Raw genomic sequence first — 18876 nt, 5'->3', positions numbered from 1 at the left:
CTTCAGTGTCCTGGGGCATAACCCCAATGCTGTAGAACCCTGCAGCCACAGCCAGTTGGCTCAGACCATCTTTCCTCCACGTGGCTCTCTTCTAGAAGGCACGCTAATCTATTTATGTCTTCAGAGTTCCATGTTGGACATGCAGTTGGGAGTGAGTTAACCTTCAAGTCTTTCTCCCTTTTCACTTTACAGTTGTGGATAGTTTAAAAGCAGCTGACCCTGACACTGCCCTCTAGGGCTGGCTTCTCTTCACAATTTCTTTAAGAGGAATCCAGTTTTCTTCATTCTTTCTTTAAAAGTGTACCGTCCACTTATTAAGGTTGTACTGGCCAACAGAACTTAAACTCCCACCAAGATGATTGTGATTCTCTACAGGGAGGTGTTGCACATTGACGGAGAAGTGGGCTGACCCCATCACCAGCTCCAGGGTGGCGACATCTATCCTCATCACTTCTCTAAAATAGAAAAGGTTCTCAATCTGAAAAAAACAAGACACTCAAAAAGCCGGATGTTATTTTGTTAGGAATTATACTCACCAAAGTGGTCTTGCTATTTTATTCTTCATCTCATCAAGAAGCCATCTGCTAAGTCACCTGTTTCAATGAGTGGTCCTGGCTTCCATCCCCAGCACCTCCATAAAAAGAAAGAAACCTAATTACCGACCCTGCCGAAAAAAAAAAATCAGCAAAGTATGAAATGGTCAAAGAGAACCTCTTTTCCACACATTGGTGGACTTCTCATAGATAACACTAAGCTTAATGGTAATGTCGCCACCACCAATTTGTGTTACAACCATCAATTTAGGAACCACTTTTACGCTCACTTGATGGAACTTTATTAAAGCAGATTAAGTCTTTCACGGTATATTGAGAGGCCAAAAAAGGATCCATTGTGATAAATCTGCTAGCAGACTCCATGCTGGTGGGCGGCTTCCCACCCCACCCACAGCGTCCCAGTGTTCAACAGCAGAGAAGAGTTTTTCCTAAGGGCTTGGACTAGAGTTTGGAAATGGGCATACCTCCTCTGAACAATGAATTTCTACCTGTTCTGAATCAAAACAAAAATAGCCAGGATGTCTGCCATTTGTAGTCAATATACATATACATAATTCACAATTTTAAGATTTTAATGTGTCCTCAAACAGGAATAGCCTTGGAGTTTGTCAGGTTGCAGCCCTATTTCCAACCTAGAATCTTTTTTGCAAATATACATTTGGGGATGCAGAATTTAGTCTTTTCGGCCAATTACAAATAATAAGCATTGCATATTAAAAATACCACCGATCCTTGTTTTCAGCTAAGTGAAAGTATAAATTGATATGTATTCTGTGACCTTCCCTTCCATGGCCCAGGACCTCAGATTTGGGTTATCTAAAATTCACAGGGACTAATCGAGTAAAACAAAAGGCAGTTTTGATATATTTCAGTGGACAAAGAACGTGGACAATTTAGAGATGAAGGACTGCAATTACTTGGTACATTTTGGTAGTAATTAAAGAAGATTACAACAATTAGATACAATTTTCTACCCATTGAAATATCAATGAATAGTATCTTCATGTAGAGAAGAGTTGAAACAAACATTTGTTTTGGGTGACAGCATCAATTAACAGAAAAATTCCGTTTGGAGAATGATTTCATCATAGTCATCCACATGTTCACTCTCTTGAAAAATCGTGGGAGCATTTTAAATGTTCAGAGCTTGGGGAATGATTAAACAAGTCGCAGCACATCCACTCAGTGTAGCCAAAAAATGCTTTATGCCAAGTAATTTATGGCCAAGAGAAGAAAACATGGTTTTGAGAGTTAAAAGTGGAAAAAGAAAGAAAAAGTGCTTTGAAATTGCATGTGTACTGTGATCTCAACTTTTAAAAAATGCTTCTGGATGAGAAAGAAATCAAATAATTATTAACTTCAGAACAAAAATCTTGTCTTTGAAATGGAAAGTGCATTTAGAAGCTATTCACAACTTACGAGTTTTTAAAAATCCAAACTTGCCATCAGCATTCATATTATTTTAAAAAATCATATTATAAACTCCCCAGTATAGTGTCTTTCTAAGCCTGTTGCCAAAGACCTGTCTGTGGGGTCAGTGTGAACACGAGACTCCATTACTTGGGCATGGCCCATTCAAGACTGTCTCTGTGCCAAAATAGAAAGGTGAGAATGATTATAAATCTTTGGGATTCCTCCAGCTCCAGGATTCTATAGGTCATAAAAGATGAGGGGAGGGGAGGTTTCTTTGTTCCAAACTCCATAACTGGCCCTTTCTGAAGCCAGAAGAACAAAGACAGGTGAGGAAGGCTGTTCTTGCTGTCTGGGGCTTCTCTGGGTGGCACCATCTTCCTGAATCCACTTCAGTCCAGGGTCTTGCCCCAGGAAGAGACTTTATGCTTTGAGGAGGAAGGGTAGATGTATACTAACCAAATGAAAGGACCAATTTATAAAGTAACAATGAGCAATATAATAGCAAGAGCACCAAGCACTCCCACCCCGACCCTGGACTTCCTACGCTGTGGCCACCTCCGTGGAAAGCAGTGGGTCTTTAGAAGTGCGCTTGGTTGGAGAGGAGTTGGAACAAGACTCCATCTCAGGTGGCTCACAGAAAAACCTGAAGCATCACTTCCACGACAGAAGAGCACTTGCCCCCCGCCCCCAGGTGAGAGGGATGATCCCTTGGGAACTGCTCCTGGACTTGGAAAACCAGGCCAGCACTTTCCCCAGACACTCCTCATTCTTCCCTTCCCTGGCTGGCCAGGCTCTCCTTCAGCTGGACTTTTTTCCACTGTGGACGGTTCAGCCCTGGGCGCTCATCTCTGTGGACTGTGAAGTTTCTTTCCAGCTTGGGACAGGGGATGGAGCGGGCCATCTCACAGCTCCTTCTTCTCCTGGCCCCTCCCGGGTCCTCCTGCGCACTGGGTTAAGTAGATAGGGGCCTGGGAGGGTCCTTTCCCGCCGTAGGATCGTCCAGAGGTCGGATCTTAAGGAGGGTGGGAAGGACTCGTCCAGGATTGCCAAGCAGTGCCCTCCCCGCGGCCCTGGGCCCGGAGCCCAGCAGGGGCGTGCCCCCGCGCTCACCTGCCATTGGGCAGGTGGGGCCGCCGGCGCTCCGCCAGGGGCCGTGTTATAAATGCCGAGCGGGAGGCGGCGGCGGAACAAGGCTCGTCGCAGGATGGTGGACAGCGTGTACCGGACCCGCTCCCTGGGGGTGGCGGCTGAAGGGCTCCCGGACCAGTACGCGGACGGAGAGGCAGCACGCGTGTGGCAGCTCTACATCGGGGACACTCGCAGCCGCACTGCCGAGTACAAGGCCTGGCTGCTCGGGCTGCTGCGCCAGCACGGCTGTCAGCGGGTGCTCGACGTGGCCTGCGGCACCGGGTGAGTCGGGGCAGGGCACAGCGGGACCCGGGGTAGCAGGCGGCCGGGGCAGGCCGGGGGTTAGCGAGGGCCGGGGGAACCGGGGGCTGGCGGTGGATGGGGGGAGACAAGACCGGCTCGGCCCAGGCTGCCGGATCGCGGGACCACGCAGGCACGTCGGGGCAGCCTCCTCTGCCGACCCGGAGCCGGGCCGGGGCGCGACGCCAGGGCGTGAAAAAAGTGCCCAGGCAGAACGGGCAGGGCGAGGCTGACGGCAGGAAGAGCGCGAGGAGACCCAGGGAGGGAGCAAGGGTGTGGGCACAGCGGATTCGCCTGGGGGGCGGCGCAAGGACCAGGCTTTGAGGTCAGATCTTCGCTCCTCTCATTCCTCGCGTGATGGCCTTGGGCAGCATTAACAGTTAGTACTTGTTCAACTTTTGCCCCGCCAAAGCCCTGTGCCAGGTGCTCCTGATAACATCAGTTTTTAAAATCCTCACAAAACCCAACTGAGGTAAGTAGTGATACCCGTTTACAGTTGTAAAACTTTGGCCTCGGAGAGGTAAAGGTGGAGAGGAAGTGCAGACCGAGGCTGGTTAGGGTCTGACCTGTGCTCTAAACCACCGTGCTACATGCCCTTCTGTGCTCAAGTGAATTTCCAGGAGCCTCAGTTTGTCCCCTTCCTCAAATGGGGATAACACCATCTACCTCCATGTATTGCCATGAGGATTAATGCACATTTCTAGTATGCTTGGCTTGGAATAGATGCTAAAATATAAAAGTTGCCACTAAGTGATAGATTTGCCAGGTCATTTGAGGTCAGTGGAGAGAGCCTGGGAACAGGAAGCAGAGAAATGGACTCTGAAGAGCTGAGGAGACGGAAGTGTCCAGCACAGGGCCTCCTCCTTGCCTTCCCAGGCCCCTCTGACTGCCTCTCTCTGCCTCTCCCTGCCTCTCCTTCCTGGTGCTGCCCAGGGTGGACTCCATCATGCTGGTGGAAGAGGGCTTCAATGTGACAAGCGTGGATGCCAGTGACAAGATGCTGAAGTATGCACTTAAAGAGCGCTGGAACCGGCGGCACGAGCCCTCCTTCGACAAGTGGGGTAAATGTGTCCAGTCAGGCCCCCTCAGCCCAGCCCCCAAGGACACAGTTCTCTCTGCCCTGGGATCCCTTAGCTCCTGTGGTGGGGTGTTTTGTTCTTCTCAAGGAGGACAGTAAAATTACTGTCATTTCCCTGAAATGGGAGGCTTAGGCACCAGAATGAGGTATCAAGTATGAGGGGCTAGTTTTAATTACGTGTAGTGTCTTGTCCCCCTCTCCCTGAGTAAAAACCCATAAGCACAGAGCCCTCCTTCCCATGGTAACCATGGCTTCCTCCTCCTTGGACCCCTGTTCCTCTTCACCCGTCTTGTTCATAATGATCCACTCCCCCAGACTGGATGTGTGTGTCTTGAAGGGGAAATTGAGGCAGGACCGCACTTGGTGGTGGAGGGTACTGCTGGTACCTGATCCCTCGTCATCTTCCCGGCCCCTAGTCATTGAAGAAGCCAACTGGTTGACTCTGGAAAAAGATGTGCCTCAGCCACCAGAGGGTGGCTTTGATGCTGTCATTTGCCTTGGAAACAGTTTTGCCCACTTGCCAGACTGCAAAGGTGAGAGAGGGTGTGGCCCTGGGCACAGACCCTGCTTTAAACTATATCCTTTCCAGACCCCTGGGGATGAGAAAGATGGGAGGGAGACTGGTGCTGGGGGCTCTGGGCAGACGTAGCCTCTCTGCCCCTGCCTGGAGTTCAGGGGACCAGAGCGAGCACCGGCTGGCACTGAAGAACATCGCAAGCATGGTGCGATCAGGGGGCGTGCTGGTCATCGATCACCGCAACTATGACCACATCCTCAGCACAGGCTGCGCGCCTCCAGGAAAGAACATCTACTATAAGGTGGGGCCCCTGAGGGAGGGAGGGACCAGAGTGGGAGGTGTGATCCTGGCCCCACGGTAGATGCAGAAGCTAATGCAGCCTGCTACCACCACCTGCAGAGTGACCTGACCAAGGACATCAGGACATCAGTGCTGACAGTGAACAACAAGGCCCACATGGTGACCCTGGACTACACGGTGCAGGTGCCAGGGACTGGCCAGGACAGTTCTCCTGGCTTGAGGTACCCACTGAATGAAGCAGGGGTTGGGGGGAAGGGTGCTGAGCCCACCAGTCCTCATGGTTGGTCGGGGGCTCTGTTGCAGTAAGTTCCGGCTCTCCTACTACCCTCACTGTCTGGCATCCTTCACGGAGTTGCTTCAAACAGCCTTCGGGGGCAAGTGTCAGCACAGCATCCTGGGCGACTTCAAGCCTTACAAGCCAGGCCAGGCCTACATTCCCTGCTATTTCATCCACGTGCTCAAGAGGACAGACTGAGCAAGGCCTCAGCTCCCCAGACCACTGCCCAGGAGCTGCCAGGCTCTGTCTGGGGAGGAGGGGACCAGTAGCCCTACACTAAACCCAGCCCCCAGTGCAAATCCTGGGGTGGGTGAGGGGAAGGGCAGTCTGCAGCTGGGGAGCAGGGATTTGGGTTCATACAGATGGAAGGGGGAACAATATAGTCTGTGCCTTTTTCAGACTGTATGTGTTGTGTTTATGTCGTAAGGATCAGGCTTCTGTGGTACCCACCTGCCCACCCCTGGGTTTACTCCTCCACAGCCTTGCTCTTCCCTACTCCAACCTTTCAGATCACACCACCAGCAGGGGGCAGCATACACTTTATTTTCAGCCACAGAAGGTGCTCTCTCAGGGCCCCATCCCCAGAGCTCCAGGCCCCACCTCTTCTCCTGAGCAGAGAGCCTTAGTCTTGGAACTGGCCTGGAGGGCAGGAGGGGATGCCTCCTGAGCTCTCCTGGGGCTCCTGATGCCACTCGGCACCCAGGGGATCTCCCGGAGGCAGGCAGCCGTCAGGTGGGTTGACGGCAGCAGCCTGAGAAACAGCCTTTGCTCTCTCAGGTCTCTGGAGATACCCAGGTACCTTTTGCCACCGTGGGCAGGGTCCCAGGCCGAGGAGGCTCCTAGCAGGCAGCAAACTTGCGCTGGATGCGCTTGTAGCGGAGCAGCTCCTGCTCGCTGACTGAGGGCTGCAGCCGGGCCGCAGCCTGCAGCAGGTCCTCCATGGTGAGCAGCAGTGCGGAGCTCCCGGGCTCCAGGCCTGGGGGTGACGAGAGTAGGTGAAACCTAGCTGGGGCACAGAGGCTGTGGTCTGCGCCCGAGCAGGGGAGTGCCTGGGTAGGCACCTTCTTGCCCAGAGCCCCTAATGGTCCACAGTCCCTCCACTGAAATCCAGAACTGGGCCTGGTGCCCACTAGGTTTTTGGCTAACCTATGGGGCTGGCAAGTGGCTCACCTTCCTCCAGGTCCCGAACCCTGCGTTTGAGGGCAGCTGTCATGGCATCGGAGCACAGGGAGTAGAGGTCTGCGCCTGTCAGCTGGGGAGGGCAGTGGTCCAGCACGTCCACCAGGCTCACAGAGGGCTCTAGCCTGAATCTGTTGTGGGGAAACAGGAAAGACAGAGTTTTACCTGGCTTCCCTTCCCCTGTCAACCAGCATCCCTGACCAGCTTATTCCACACTCATCCCCTAACCATCCTGAGGCTCCAGCCCTTCAGGAATCCCCCCCAACAGGGCATACTTGCGCGTGATAGCACTCAGAACACGGAGCTGAGAGGCGCGGTCCTCGCTCACCCCCACGAACACCAGCTTGTCAAATCTTTAGGGAGATATGTGGGCATAAGTGGCAGCGAGCCCAGCATGAGGGTGGAGAGGCACAGGATGGGGGTCAAGGGACAGGCCCAAATGGTCCTGGTGGAGATGAGAGGTAAGGGGTGTGCACCTGCCGGGCCGCAGAAGGGCAGGGTCCAGGAGGTCTGGTCTGTTGGTGGCTCCGATCACAAACACATCCTGAGTGCTGTGAAGCCCATCCAGCTCAGCCAGGAGCTGAGACACCACCCTGCAAAGGAGGACGTGCTTGACGCATCCTCAGCCTCCCTCCTGCCTGTGTTTCCCTCCTTGCAGGCCTTCTCCACAGGGCCCCCTGCTCAGTCATACCCCGTGTACCCTTCTGTGCAGGCCCCCATTCTCCTCAGCATTCCACACCCAACTCCACGGCCCCTTTTAGTTTCCATTATACTGTCTCAGAACTGCAAGGGCAGAAACTCTTTGGGCTCCAAAGACTAGTGCAACCTGTCTCACATCCCTCTGTCCTGCGCCCCAGACTCCATCCTGGCTCAGACCCCTACCTGTCCATCACACCTCCAGAGTCTCCACTTCGCCCCCGGCTTGGGGCCAAGGAGTCCAGTTCATCAAAGAAGATAATGCATGGAGCCGCGGCCCTGGCCCTGGCAAACACTGGGAGAGAGGAGCCCCAAGATGGGGAGGCTCAGTGGGATGTGAAGTCAGGAGATGGGGAGGGAAACCCAGGTTTGACAATTCATCACTAGCACTTCAGGTACTAGGCCCTGCTGGGCAGGATCCTGACTTGTGGAGAGGAAGACTAGCAGTGACCACGAGCAGCCTGAGGATGGGGAAGGCACAGGGGCCACTGGGGTTGGGGAAGGGCTGAAAGCCCTGCCCCTCACAGCTCACTCACCTTCCCGTACATTCTCCTCACTTTGGCCCACATACATGTTGATGAGCTCGGGCCCCTTCACGCTAAGGGAGAGGATGGGAGAGGGTGAGACTCGGCAGATGCAGAAACACACAACTGACCTCCAGGCCAACCCCTCCTGCTCCCTGGCCTGCTGCAGCCCCCAGTCCACCCGCCCTCCCTTTGGGGCCCCCTTGCTACCTGAGGAAGGTAAGGCTGCACTCGGTGGCTACTGCCTTGGCCAGCAGGGTCTTGCCGGTGCCAGGGGGCCCGTGGAGCAGAAGGCCTGAGCGCCTCAGGCCCAGGCTCAGCAGCTCAGGGTGCTCCAGAGGGAGCTGAATGGTCTCCAGAATCTCCTTCTTCACCTCCTGCAGCCCACCCACATCATGCCAGGACACCGAGGGGATCTAGCAGATGGAAAGGGCACGGTTGGGGACACGCTGGTGGAGGGACCTGTGGCCCCGCCTCCAAGGACCTGGAGTGTCTACCTTGGGGGCTCCGACGGCCTGGGAGTGAGCTGACTGCAGCTGCTCCAGCGCCTGCCCGAAGTCCTCAGCCAGGAGAGGACAGCCAGCAGCACACAGCTCCCCCTCATCCTCCTCACTCAAGCCACCTCCAGAACTGCCAAGAAAAACCCAGGGAGGCCTCTGGAGGGCCTGATGTAAGGCCTCCTCCCCATCAGGGTCCTCGCCCTCCTCCCTTCCTCACCAGCCCTGTCACCTGCACCACCTCTGGCTGCCTCACCCCTCCTGTGCCCCATTTCCTTACCCTGAGTTCTTGATCCTGGTGCAGGCTGCCCGGCTGCTGTGGGTCAAAAGGGCATAGAGATCCCCCACCACAAAGCCCTGGAACCACGGGAGAGAACACATGAGCAGGGCATAGCCGGCAGGAACCCAGCTGGAACAGGGGCCCAATGCCAATACCTCGGGGTTTTCTACCCTGACTTGCAGGGCAGCAGGAGGAGTTCCCCCAACAAGGAGTGCAGGGAGGCCTGCATCCCGCCTCGGTACTCACTGCACACCGCCGGGCCAGCTGGGCCAGGTTCACCTCTTGGCCCAGGGGGAGGTGGGCAGTGAGGGCCTGCAGGATGCTGAGCCGCTGCCCCTCTGACAGCACGGGCACCTCCAGCTCGTGAGGAAACGCTGTGTGCACGTCCGCAGGGAGGTCCTGGGCCCGGCTGGTGGTGGCCACAACCATCAGGGGAGGGCAGCTGCAGACAGGGAGTGGGCACTGAGGGCGAGAAGGGGGCCTGCCGGCACAGAAGGGCAGGGAGAATGGTGGTGCTGGGATGGGACAGGGAGATGAGTGCCCCAGAGCATCCTGGGTGGGGCTCCCCCTCACACAGGGAGCTCAGTGAAGGTAGAGGCTGTTCTTTTACTCTGACCTAGTGTCCCCCAAGAAATACCAGGGGCTGCATCCTCCTCCCTCTGGGAACCCTCATCTCAGGGCTGTCTGGAGAGCAGCCAGATGGGCGACATGTCTGAGAAGCCACCAAGGAGTGGGGAAGAGAGGGCGAAGGCTGAAGAGAGGTAGGAGGGTGCGCCACACCCCTTAACAGGCCCAGTGATGTCCGATACCTGGTGAGGGGGTCTTCATCCAAGAGGAGGCGGCGCAGCGTGGCCACCACACGGGCATCCTCACCTAGCCCATCCCGATCCCGGCCCAGCAGGTCCACAGCTGTCAGCAACAGAACCACAGGCCGGCAGCGCCGGGCCCAGGAGAAGGTGGCCTGCAGTTTTGTCTCCACAGCCCCACTACTATCTGCACAGAGGCTGGAGCAGGGCACCTGGGGAGGGGGTCCCGATGGGCCTGTGAGCAAGGGGCAAGGGTGACTGGGGCAGGAGAATGGGGGAGGGGTCAGAAGAAGGTCCAGGCCATCTCTTTTTGGGAGGGCCGGAATGCGGGAAGAAGGTAACACTAGCCAAATCCTAACTCTTTTTTGCCCTAATCTCATTCCCTGGACTGTTTGCCGACACCTTGAAACCCCCTCCTTCTTGAGAGCATCTGTCAGTACAGCTCAGCATCATGGGACCATGCCTGACCCACTGGCCCACTAGGCTAAGGTGGTGGGGCCCAGCTAGTATCCCAGGGAGGAGGGGCTGGGAGGGGCGGGCAGAGGGAGAGGGAGAGGCCGGCTGGGGAGGAGACACAGTTGGGGTCTGCTCTCTGGGGACCCTCACCTTCAGTAAGTGGAGCCCAAGGCGGCTGCAGGCAGCAGTGACTGCAGTGGTCTTCCCGCTGCCCGGGGGACCCCGGAGAAGGACACTGCTAGTTCCTGTCAGCAGGGCACCCCTGCAACCAGAGAACAGACATCTGTTTCCTCCAGTTCCTGAGACTCCCCAGGAACACAGGGAACCTCGGATGTAGAAAGCAGACACCTTCCTTGAGGCACCCCTCCCCCCAGGGCTGTCACCACACGGTGAGGCCACATTTCCCACACCACCTGTGGTACTCGGGCAGGGGCAGAGAGCGTATCCAGCAGCTGAGACTCCCTTTTGTCATCAGTAAAGCCTCTTTCTATTTGGTTCTCTCTGGTCTGGATTATATTGAGAGGAATTAGGGAGGGGTCTGTAGCTATACTTAGACCAGTGGTATGAGGACCTGTGTCTCTTGGGGCCAGGGTGGTGAAGGTCAGGATGGCTAGTGGGCTCCCCAAGGGGAAGGGCACGCTCCGAGACGGATGTCTCTGGGGAGATCCTTCCTCCTTAGCTAACTTTGGAGGATGGAGGTTGTCCCAGGAAAGGGGCCTGGGAATTTGCTTCCAGACAGGATATGGGCTAGTGGCCTGGGCCTAATGGTCTGAGAGAGGTCCATGCAATCCCACTCTGGCCAGGGCATTAGGAGTACTTGTCTGGCCTGCTGCCCCTCCAGGGATGTTCTGAGCAGGCTTTTCTCACACCCTGAGCCTGTGGTCACTCACCCTGGCTGGAGGCGAGGCTTCAGGACAGCACAGAGCTCGGTCACCAAGTCCTCCAGGCCTGGAGGAGACAAGCTGCTCCAGGGAGTGGACTCCCCTGAAGGGCGTCTTGGAACGAGGCTCAGGGTAGAACCCACCTGTGAAAGGTGGGAAGAAGCTTTAGTCTCTGGAAGTCCTTTCTGATCCTTTTCCAGGTCTACTCCCACCACTGGGGCCTCACCAAGTACAAAGAGGTATGGGTGGTGTTAGCCAAGTAGGCGCTGGTTGGCCCGTCCGGAGCTTCCCCAACTGTTTTCTTCACTTTAAAAAACATCTCCCGCCACCTGCAAGCAAGAGGCCCAATGAACCCTGGGTCCAGACCCCACACACACCACTCTCCACGGACAAGGTGGATGTCTCAATCAGAGCTCCACTGCAGGGACAAACTCAAGAGAAGTGCAGATAAATGCCCCCAGACATGGTGGAGGTGGGGAAGAAGGAGGGGGCAGAAGAAAAACAGGCAGTCTTTCTTACCTCCCTGATTGGATCACATGCATTTTGAGAGCGGGAGCTATGTGGGTCCTCTGTATCCCTCATGACAACATCACTTGAGGGTGGGTTTCTCCAAGTAAATGGCCTACCCACCTGCTCCAATGGGAGAAACCACTGCCGCACCAAGCAGTGACCATCTGACCACTTTCACTGGCTTCAGATTACAATCTCTCCCGCAAAAACATACCCACCAAGGCCGCCCAAAACCTCAGAGGAAAGAGGTCCCTTGGCTCTTATTCAATAATTCACAAGACCTCATCGCAAGCAGATAATAATGACATTTAATGATTCATGATTCTCTGTTTTGGCCACACATTAGAATTATCTGTGAAACTTTTAAAAACCAACATCTCTCACATATTGGATGATTCCATTCAGTAGGTTAGTGGTTGCCAGTGGCTGCGGGAAGGAGGGAACAGGGAGTGACTGCCACTGGATGGAGATTTCTTTTGGGGGTGATGAATATGTTCTGGAATTAGTGGCACTGACTGCACAACCTTGTGAATATACTAAAAACCACTAAATTGTACACTTTAAAAGCATGAATCTTTGGGTGCATGAATATCTCAATTAAAAAATTAAAATTTCCTTCTTTTGAAAAAAATAATAAGACTGCACAGGCCCCAGCCTCACTCTGATTCTGCTCTAATATATCTGGGGTGGGACACAGGCACGTGTATTTTTCAAAAGCTCCCAGCCATCACCGGGGCTGTGCAGTCACTGGCTTGTGTTAGAGGGAGATAGTGTTACTCAACCTACTAAGGAGGGAGAGGGTGGGTAGCAGATATCAGCTACTAGTCCAGTTTTCCGAATGAAAATATGATGAACTACTCCCTCTTTAATCCTTAGGCAGCAAGGCAATAACAGAGCCTGGGCCTAATTAAGGTCCAGTCAGGGTGTAAATTCCTCCAGGTAGAGGGGAAGCCTACCAGGTTAGTATTAGGAAACTCGTGAAACTATGACGGTAGACAGTGATTGCGGTAAAAATTAGAACATAAGGAGAACTGTCCTGTTGTTATTCACTGTAAATAAATGACAGGTGGATCCCTAACCTAGACTCTCAGTCAGGCTGAACATTGAGTCAGAGTGCCCAGGGCGAGCAGCAGAATCCAAGGAGGACCAGCCCGGGGAGGGGGAGGGGACAGGGAGACACCCCTCTCCCTTTCCTGCAGAGTGGATGGACCACCTCAGTGAGTACACGGGCCAGACCTCTGGAACATTATCTGGACACTGCTGGGGAACACTGGGCTGTGTTCCTGAGAGCCAGATGGGTACCGCAGCCTTGCGACTGGGGAGATTGAGCACTGGCCAGAACCAAGCCCTGAATGTTGACCAAGGACAAATCAGGAGCTCCAGACAAGGCTTCTCTCTTGGCAGAGGACCCAGGCTGGCTCGGCCAGAGTCCTTGGGCACAACAGGACTCTTATGCCCAAGTTCCTGCAGGCTGGCCCCACCACCTCACTGAGAGTTCCCTGAAAGTCAGGATAGTGTTGCCTACCAGCTGCCTTCTCCTAGTAAATCACCACGGGATATCAGTCCTGGGGTTTGGGGGTACACATTCTCTCCCTTCACAAAAGGCCAAGGTAGCATCTGAATTCTTTGCCTCACCATTTTATACCGAACCTCTGTGGTCAGAGTCAACAGGAGGAGAAAGGTTGGACTCCTTGTTTTGGGTCCTTGTCTCAGTTATGCTCTATTTCTTGTTCTTGGTTGAAGATAAGGAAAGAGAGAAGGGCTCTCAAGGACAGCAGCAATCCCTCCCTCCCCTGCCTTGGGAGAAAGGGTTGAAAAGGAGCATGTGCACACTTCCTCCATTAGGGCAGAAATCAGGGCCTGGGTCTCCTCGTGCTGAGTGTATGGGAGGTGTGGCCCAAATCCTGACCCAAACAGCACTGGCTGAGAATGGAAAGCAAGGAATCCCTCCTTGGTCTAGGCCATTCAACTATTCTTAATGCTTTACTTTACCTAGGACCACCGATCAATTTAGGGATAAACACCTCCCAAAGTCAGCACGCAGGGGTTCTTAATCTTCTTTCAGTCACATGTCTATCTGAGAACCTGAAGAATGTACCGTCTCTCTAGGAAAATGTACATGACAACCACAACATATTCCTATGCACAAAATTATTCCATTCAACTTGAGGGGAGTGGGTCGTAGGACTCCCGCACCCAGGTCAAGAATCCCAGCTGTAGGACAGGAGGCAGCTGCGTACCTGGGCAGTTTCTCTGGGCTTCCTTCCAGGATCTCCACTTGCCCAACTGTTGGCACACACAGAACATCCCCTTCCTGGACTGCCCTGTAACACAGCAGTGGCCCTGGTCAGCTCACAATGGGAGTCAAGAGCATAGGCCTGACACATCACCGCATGCCCACCTCCAAGATGCAGACTATTTCTTAGGAGCCTCCTGCCCACCCAGAGATCTCAAGCAGTTGTCCAGAGAACAAGTCTGACCTAGAATGAGCTGGGGGAGATGGCAGAGAGGCTAGAAAGGGGACCCGAGACCAGAGAGGGGCCAAGTAGGATCCCAGCTCTCTGGGGGCCTTTTCAAATCAGAGTGGTTTCTCAGTTTCAAATGTCCGGATTCACCTCATGGTCCAGACTTCTCTTCTGTTGTCTGCCTGGCACACCAAGAGGCTTCTAGCCACAATGTTGCCTTAAAATGTGGCTTTTTAAAATCAGAGGCTCTGTGGTACCTGAATCCAAGGCATGGGATAAGACAGGAGCAACAAGATGCTATCCTCCTGAAAGGGGTAAGCAGCTAACCTGGGTGTCTGAAAATGCCGGTAAAGAACGTGGTCGTAATTTCCGTGAGTGCTGTAGTGAGGAGAGGACACAATTTCGATGTGTAACTCCTTGGCAAACGGAGGCCCAGGCAGCACGGAGCAGCTTCCTTTGTCTTCAGAGGTGCTGGAGCACTCCAAGTACCTCTATTAGAGAAATCCACTACTTACAACCTTCTCCCAAGGAGTCAGGCTCTGCCCAATCTCTCAGCAATCAATGTTTCTGCTTTCATCCTTTATCCTTCCCATAACCACAAGGCTTGATACCCAAGGCAGCAGAGCTGAATACCTGTTTAGAAAACAGAAACCTATCCTTCTAATGAGCACCAGGAAGAGATTTTTGACCGTGACTTTTCTGACTCTAGCTCCAAAAAGTTCACCAGTAAAGATAACTGTTCTGTGAAACCTTCATGTTAGCCCAGAGCCAGTGAAATGGTAAAGACATGTAATTCTCACAAATCCTTTAAGTGACACCAGGCAGCCACTGGGTGAGGAGAACGTGGTAACCATTACCAGGCAGCCGTTGGGAATATTAACTGGACATTAGTGGGGACCCTTTGAATTCAGGCTGTAGTTAAAGGGTGTGATCTCACTGAAGCTGAAAAGGTTGGGTCAGCTGAATGAGTTCCAGCCTGAGTTCTCCAGCATTTTTCCTCCAGTCAGAAGGAAACATACATGGCTCCCATTCACGCATATTTTATATCTCTTCTTGACATCCACAGCACTAACTGGCTGTGCCAGCATTACTTAATAGAACTTTCTACACTAATAGAAATGTTCTATATTTACAAGTGGCTATTGAGCACTTGACATGTGACCATGTAACCAAAGAACTGAACTTTTAACTTTATTTAGTTTCAACTGATTTAAAAAGCCACTAAGTGGCTAGTGGCTTCCATATTGGACACTGCAGGCCTAAACCATGTATCTAGGTGCTTAATTAAACATTAGACTATATTTGTTCCTCCAAATCTTTTTTAAAAATACTTTTTACTAAACATTTTTTAAAAATATCTTTTTGAGGAGGAGGTAGGTAATTAGGTTTATTTATTTATTTTACTTTTTTAACGGTGGTACTGGGGATTGAGTCCAGGACCTTGTGCACGCTAAGCATGCGTTCTACCACTGAGCTATACCCTTCCCCCTTCCCCTCAATTATCTTCTTGAAGTAAGTTCCTAAAAGGCAGAAAGCAAAAACCTCTCTTGGATATATTTACTAAAATATTAAAATTAAATACCAAGCAATAAAGATAATAAAGAGCCTTTCCCTTCAAGGAATTTACAATATATAACTGGGGGTTGGATTACACAATTAACAAGGCGGAATAAAACAAATGCTCTCTGAAAGGCACAAAATGTTATAGAAGTAATGTTAATTAAATTTGTGGTGGTGAGATTTTGTAAGGCTTTGAGCAGGGGGTGGCATCCTTAGATTGGTCTTCAAGAAAAGGATGGTAAGATTTTAACAGAGGAGGCTAGAAGAATAGGAAGGAACTTGAAGTCAAGGATAAGCATGAGTGAAAGCACTGAGGTATCATCCTCCATGCTACTCTGCACAATGCTGGATATACTGCAGCGTTTCAACAAACTGATTAGATTTAGCAGATTATACATCTGGTGGTAATTTGACTATGACTCTCACCTTTCACCTAAATAGTGAAAGTCCTTCTCATGTACCACCAAAATATTTTAATTGTAGAGAATGGATAAAGTTAAGAGGTCTTAAGGAGAAAGCCCAACAAGATCTAAGGAGAAAGGGACCTAAATTCTACAGAACTGGTCCTCCCACTCAGTTCAAAGAAGAGGGGATAAGGAGGAGGAAGCATTCCTGACCTCAGTCCTGTATCCTACCTGAATTCTGAGCTCTCCCACTTCCAGGGGATCACAGCCGAGATTAAAAGCCAGAGTGGCAGGCACGAGGGCCAGTCCGTCAGCGAGGGGCTCTCCCAGCTGTCCGGAGCTGGGTCCCAGCCTTTCAGAAAGGTTCCAGCGAGGCTCTAGGACCTGCACTGTGGCCAAGTGTGGCAGGGAAGTGTTCGATGTCTCTCCGGCTCGGGTCACCCACACCCATTCGCCCTGGAAGAGGCCGAGGGTACGGAGGCAGCTCCGGCTCACTCCCAGTGAATCGCCAGTCCCTCCCAGAACTCCCCGGAGTCGTCGGACTGTGCCGCAAGCCGCGAAGGAGGACACTACGGGCGGGGGAGGGGGCCGGCTGCAGTCCTCAGTCTCCGGACCCAGTTTGGCCCGCCCACGGAGCTCTGTCACAGCTAGCCGTGTCCCTGGGCCCAGCAGCCCTTGTAACGCCGGCCGCGTCTCCAGCACCCGCGGTCCGGGAACTGGCAGGGCCTCTCCGCGCCTCACCAGCAACGGTCCGACTCGCTGTCCGAGTCCGGGCCCCGACGAGGTGCCAAGCAGCGCCCAGCCCAGGGCTGGGGGCCGCCGCACAGGCCGCGCCCGCACCCACGCTCCGGATCCCAGGGCCAGGAGCCGCAGCAGCGCGCGGCTAACCAGCAGCTGCGGGGGCCCGGGTCCCTGCTCTTCGGTGCCCGCGGCCGGCGCCTCCAGGGCCGCCACTAGCAGCGCCGGCCCTGCCGGGCTCTCCCCTGCAGGTCGCAGAGCCAGCACCAGGCCCAGCCCCGCCGCAGGCCAAGGGCCCCCGGGCGGCAGCAGCACCGCCAACGGGGGTGTCTCGGTCGGGAAGGGGTCCAGCACCCGCAAGACTGCCAGCGCCATGGTGACAGTAGACCAACAAGCACCGTGAAGGAGCGCGGTTTCCGGAGCCTTAGAGCCAGCCGTCCAGGCGACAAACACACCGCTTCCGCTTCCGCCGGGGGAGGAACGAGGGAAGTAGGCGGGGCGTACGGTACACGGAGCATGATCCTGGAGGGTGAGCTGCACCTTGGACTGATCAGCGTGATACCTCGATGGCAGTAAGGCGATCGCTGCAGTTACACACGCGCCCTTTGAGACGTGTTTACAGAGATTTACCTTACGCGCCTGCTCGGGGAGTAACGTCCTGTCAACTAGCCTGCCCCATAGCATGTACTTAACAGTTTATTGAATGATCAATGAATGGTCCAGTGCCCCTTGAACCAAAGCTGACCCCCTGCTGGGAGCTGTGGAGTGTTTAGGAAGGAGTCCACTCTGCGAAACTGTAGGCACTTAGGTTTGGGGGTTGTGAGGAAGATTGCACGAGGGAGTGGTAGGATTATAAAACTGTCTCAGACATGCTTATGGATATGTAGTGGTTGCTGGCTGAATAACTATATGTGATTCATGTAGCCCTGAAGTGCTTGGTGCTGCCACACCTGTTTCAACACATTCTACACAAAACCCACGTTCCAGCGTTTCTTGTCCTGTTTTTTGTCCTGTTCGATCTACTCCCACCAAATTTGAAGTGAAGACAAAGCAGCTTTGCATTTTCATCTCTCCAAAACTGGCTGCTCTCCCTCCACCAATCCTTGCAGACTGGAGACCCATTCCTGTTTCTATCCTAGAGAGGGGTGGGCAGCAGAGCAGGCAGAAGAGAAGGGTTCAAGGCTTCAGTCATGAGTACAAAACCAACAGCTTTCTTCCCGTCTGTGCTGTTACTTAGAGTACATCCTTGTCTTCCGCTCTGTATAAGACACTTGGACACTGGTTGGTCACACTTCCAGTTATTAACAATATACTTGCATTTAGAATCAATGGTTTGATTGGTGGCAGTCTACTCTTTCTGGACCTTGCATTCTCTTCCAACGATTGCCCAAATTTCTCCTTTCCTTCATCTTGAGGCAGTCTTCTACTTTGTACATTATGTATTCCTGAAAATTTTCTGAAAATTTGAGAGGTGAATATTATATTTTCATGTTATAAGATATTTCTATCCCTAGAGAGACAAGGAAATATTTTTTAAATGTTTGATTATAGTTTCTGGAGGTACCTTTAGTCCTAAACCTGAAATTGCCCAGTTTCACATCTTTAAAAAAATTAATTTATTAACATTTTTTCTTTTTCTTTCTTTCTTTTTTTTAATGGAGGTACTGGGGTTGAACCCAGGACCTTGTGTATACTAAGCATGTGTTATACCATTGAGCTATACACCACTCCCACTCCCCAACCAGTTCTATATCTTTAAAACAGCATGCAAGAACAGTCCTGAATTCACAAGGATGGAAGTTCCCATTTGGTAGTTCTAAACTCTGTGGCTCAGTTCCCTGACTCTCAAAGGGAACAAGGACCCGGAGGATGATGGGGTGGGTCCAAAGAGGATATGACTGCTTTACACAGTAGCAGGCAAGATCCAGGCCTCAGGGCTATAGTGCTCCTTGAGGCCTTGGGAGTGGGTAAATACATCTGGTATCCTGCTTAGGTCAGCACCCATACAGACAACACAAATATTCGTCCACAAATAAACATCCTTTCCTCCCAGGCTCTTCTCCCAGCAAATAATGGTTGGTATGCTGTCCACTCGGCATTACCTTGAAATCGTCATTAGTTTTTTTTCTTTTTTTTTTAAAATATTTTGGGGGGTAGGTAATTAGGTTTATTTATTTACTTATTTATTTTAATAGAGGTACTGGGGATTGAACCTAGGACCTTGTGCACACTAAGCTTCGCTCTACCACTGAGTTACACCCTCCGCCTATCATTAGTTATTGAAAGCCAAATATTACTTCTGTAAGATAACCA

The 18876-nt window shown here is 52.6% G+C and overlaps 2 protein-coding genes across 3 annotated transcripts; one reads left to right on the top strand and one right to left on the bottom strand.

Annotated features, from left to right (window-relative positions):
• The first annotated feature begins 3120 nt into the window (after window positions 1-3120).
• On the top strand, window positions 3121-5966 carry GNMT (glycine N-methyltransferase). 2 transcript variants are annotated; one of them, XM_006201993.4, is made up of 6 exons: window positions 3121-3377; window positions 4329-4456; window positions 4890-5006; window positions 5149-5291; window positions 5390-5511; window positions 5594-5966. In XM_006201993.4, exons 1-6 carry the CDS (start codon window positions 3130-3132, stop codon window positions 5763-5765), a joined length of 930 nt encoding a protein of 309 aa, XP_006202055.1. In that variant the 5' UTR covers window positions 3121-3129; the 3' UTR covers window positions 5766-5966. The 2 variants fall into 2 exon arrangements, with proteins under 2 accessions (XP_006202055.1, XP_072801081.1); XM_072944980.1 differs by having other exon boundaries at window positions 5390-5473; window positions 5594-5729.
• Window positions 5967-6089: 123 nt separating this feature from the next.
• PEX6 (peroxisomal biogenesis factor 6) lies at window positions 6090-17026 on the bottom strand. The gene is made up of 17 exons (XM_072944979.1): window positions 16057-17026; window positions 14189-14352; window positions 13637-13720; window positions 11113-11215; window positions 10896-11029; window positions 10156-10267; window positions 9553-9761; window positions 8990-9185; window positions 8744-8820; window positions 8464-8596; window positions 8177-8382; window positions 7979-8040; window positions 7629-7737; window positions 7223-7339; window positions 7022-7099; window positions 6738-6877; window positions 6090-6543 (listed from the first exon to the last, which is right to left on the bottom strand). The coding sequence occupies exons 1-17, from the start codon at window positions 16936-16938 to the stop codon at window positions 6407-6409; spliced, it is 2943 nt and encodes a 980-aa protein (XP_072801080.1). The 5' UTR covers window positions 16939-17026; the 3' UTR covers window positions 6090-6406.
• Between the last annotated feature and the right edge of the window lie 1850 nt (window positions 17027-18876).

This window comes from Vicugna pacos, chromosome 20 (assembly GCF_048564905.1).
Source record: "Vicugna pacos chromosome 20, VicPac4, whole genome shotgun sequence".
NCBI lineage: Eukaryota > Metazoa > Chordata > Mammalia > Artiodactyla > Camelidae > Vicugna > Vicugna pacos.
The sequence above is the reverse complement of the archived record's forward strand: the minus strand, read 5'-3'. Positions and strand labels throughout refer to the sequence as shown.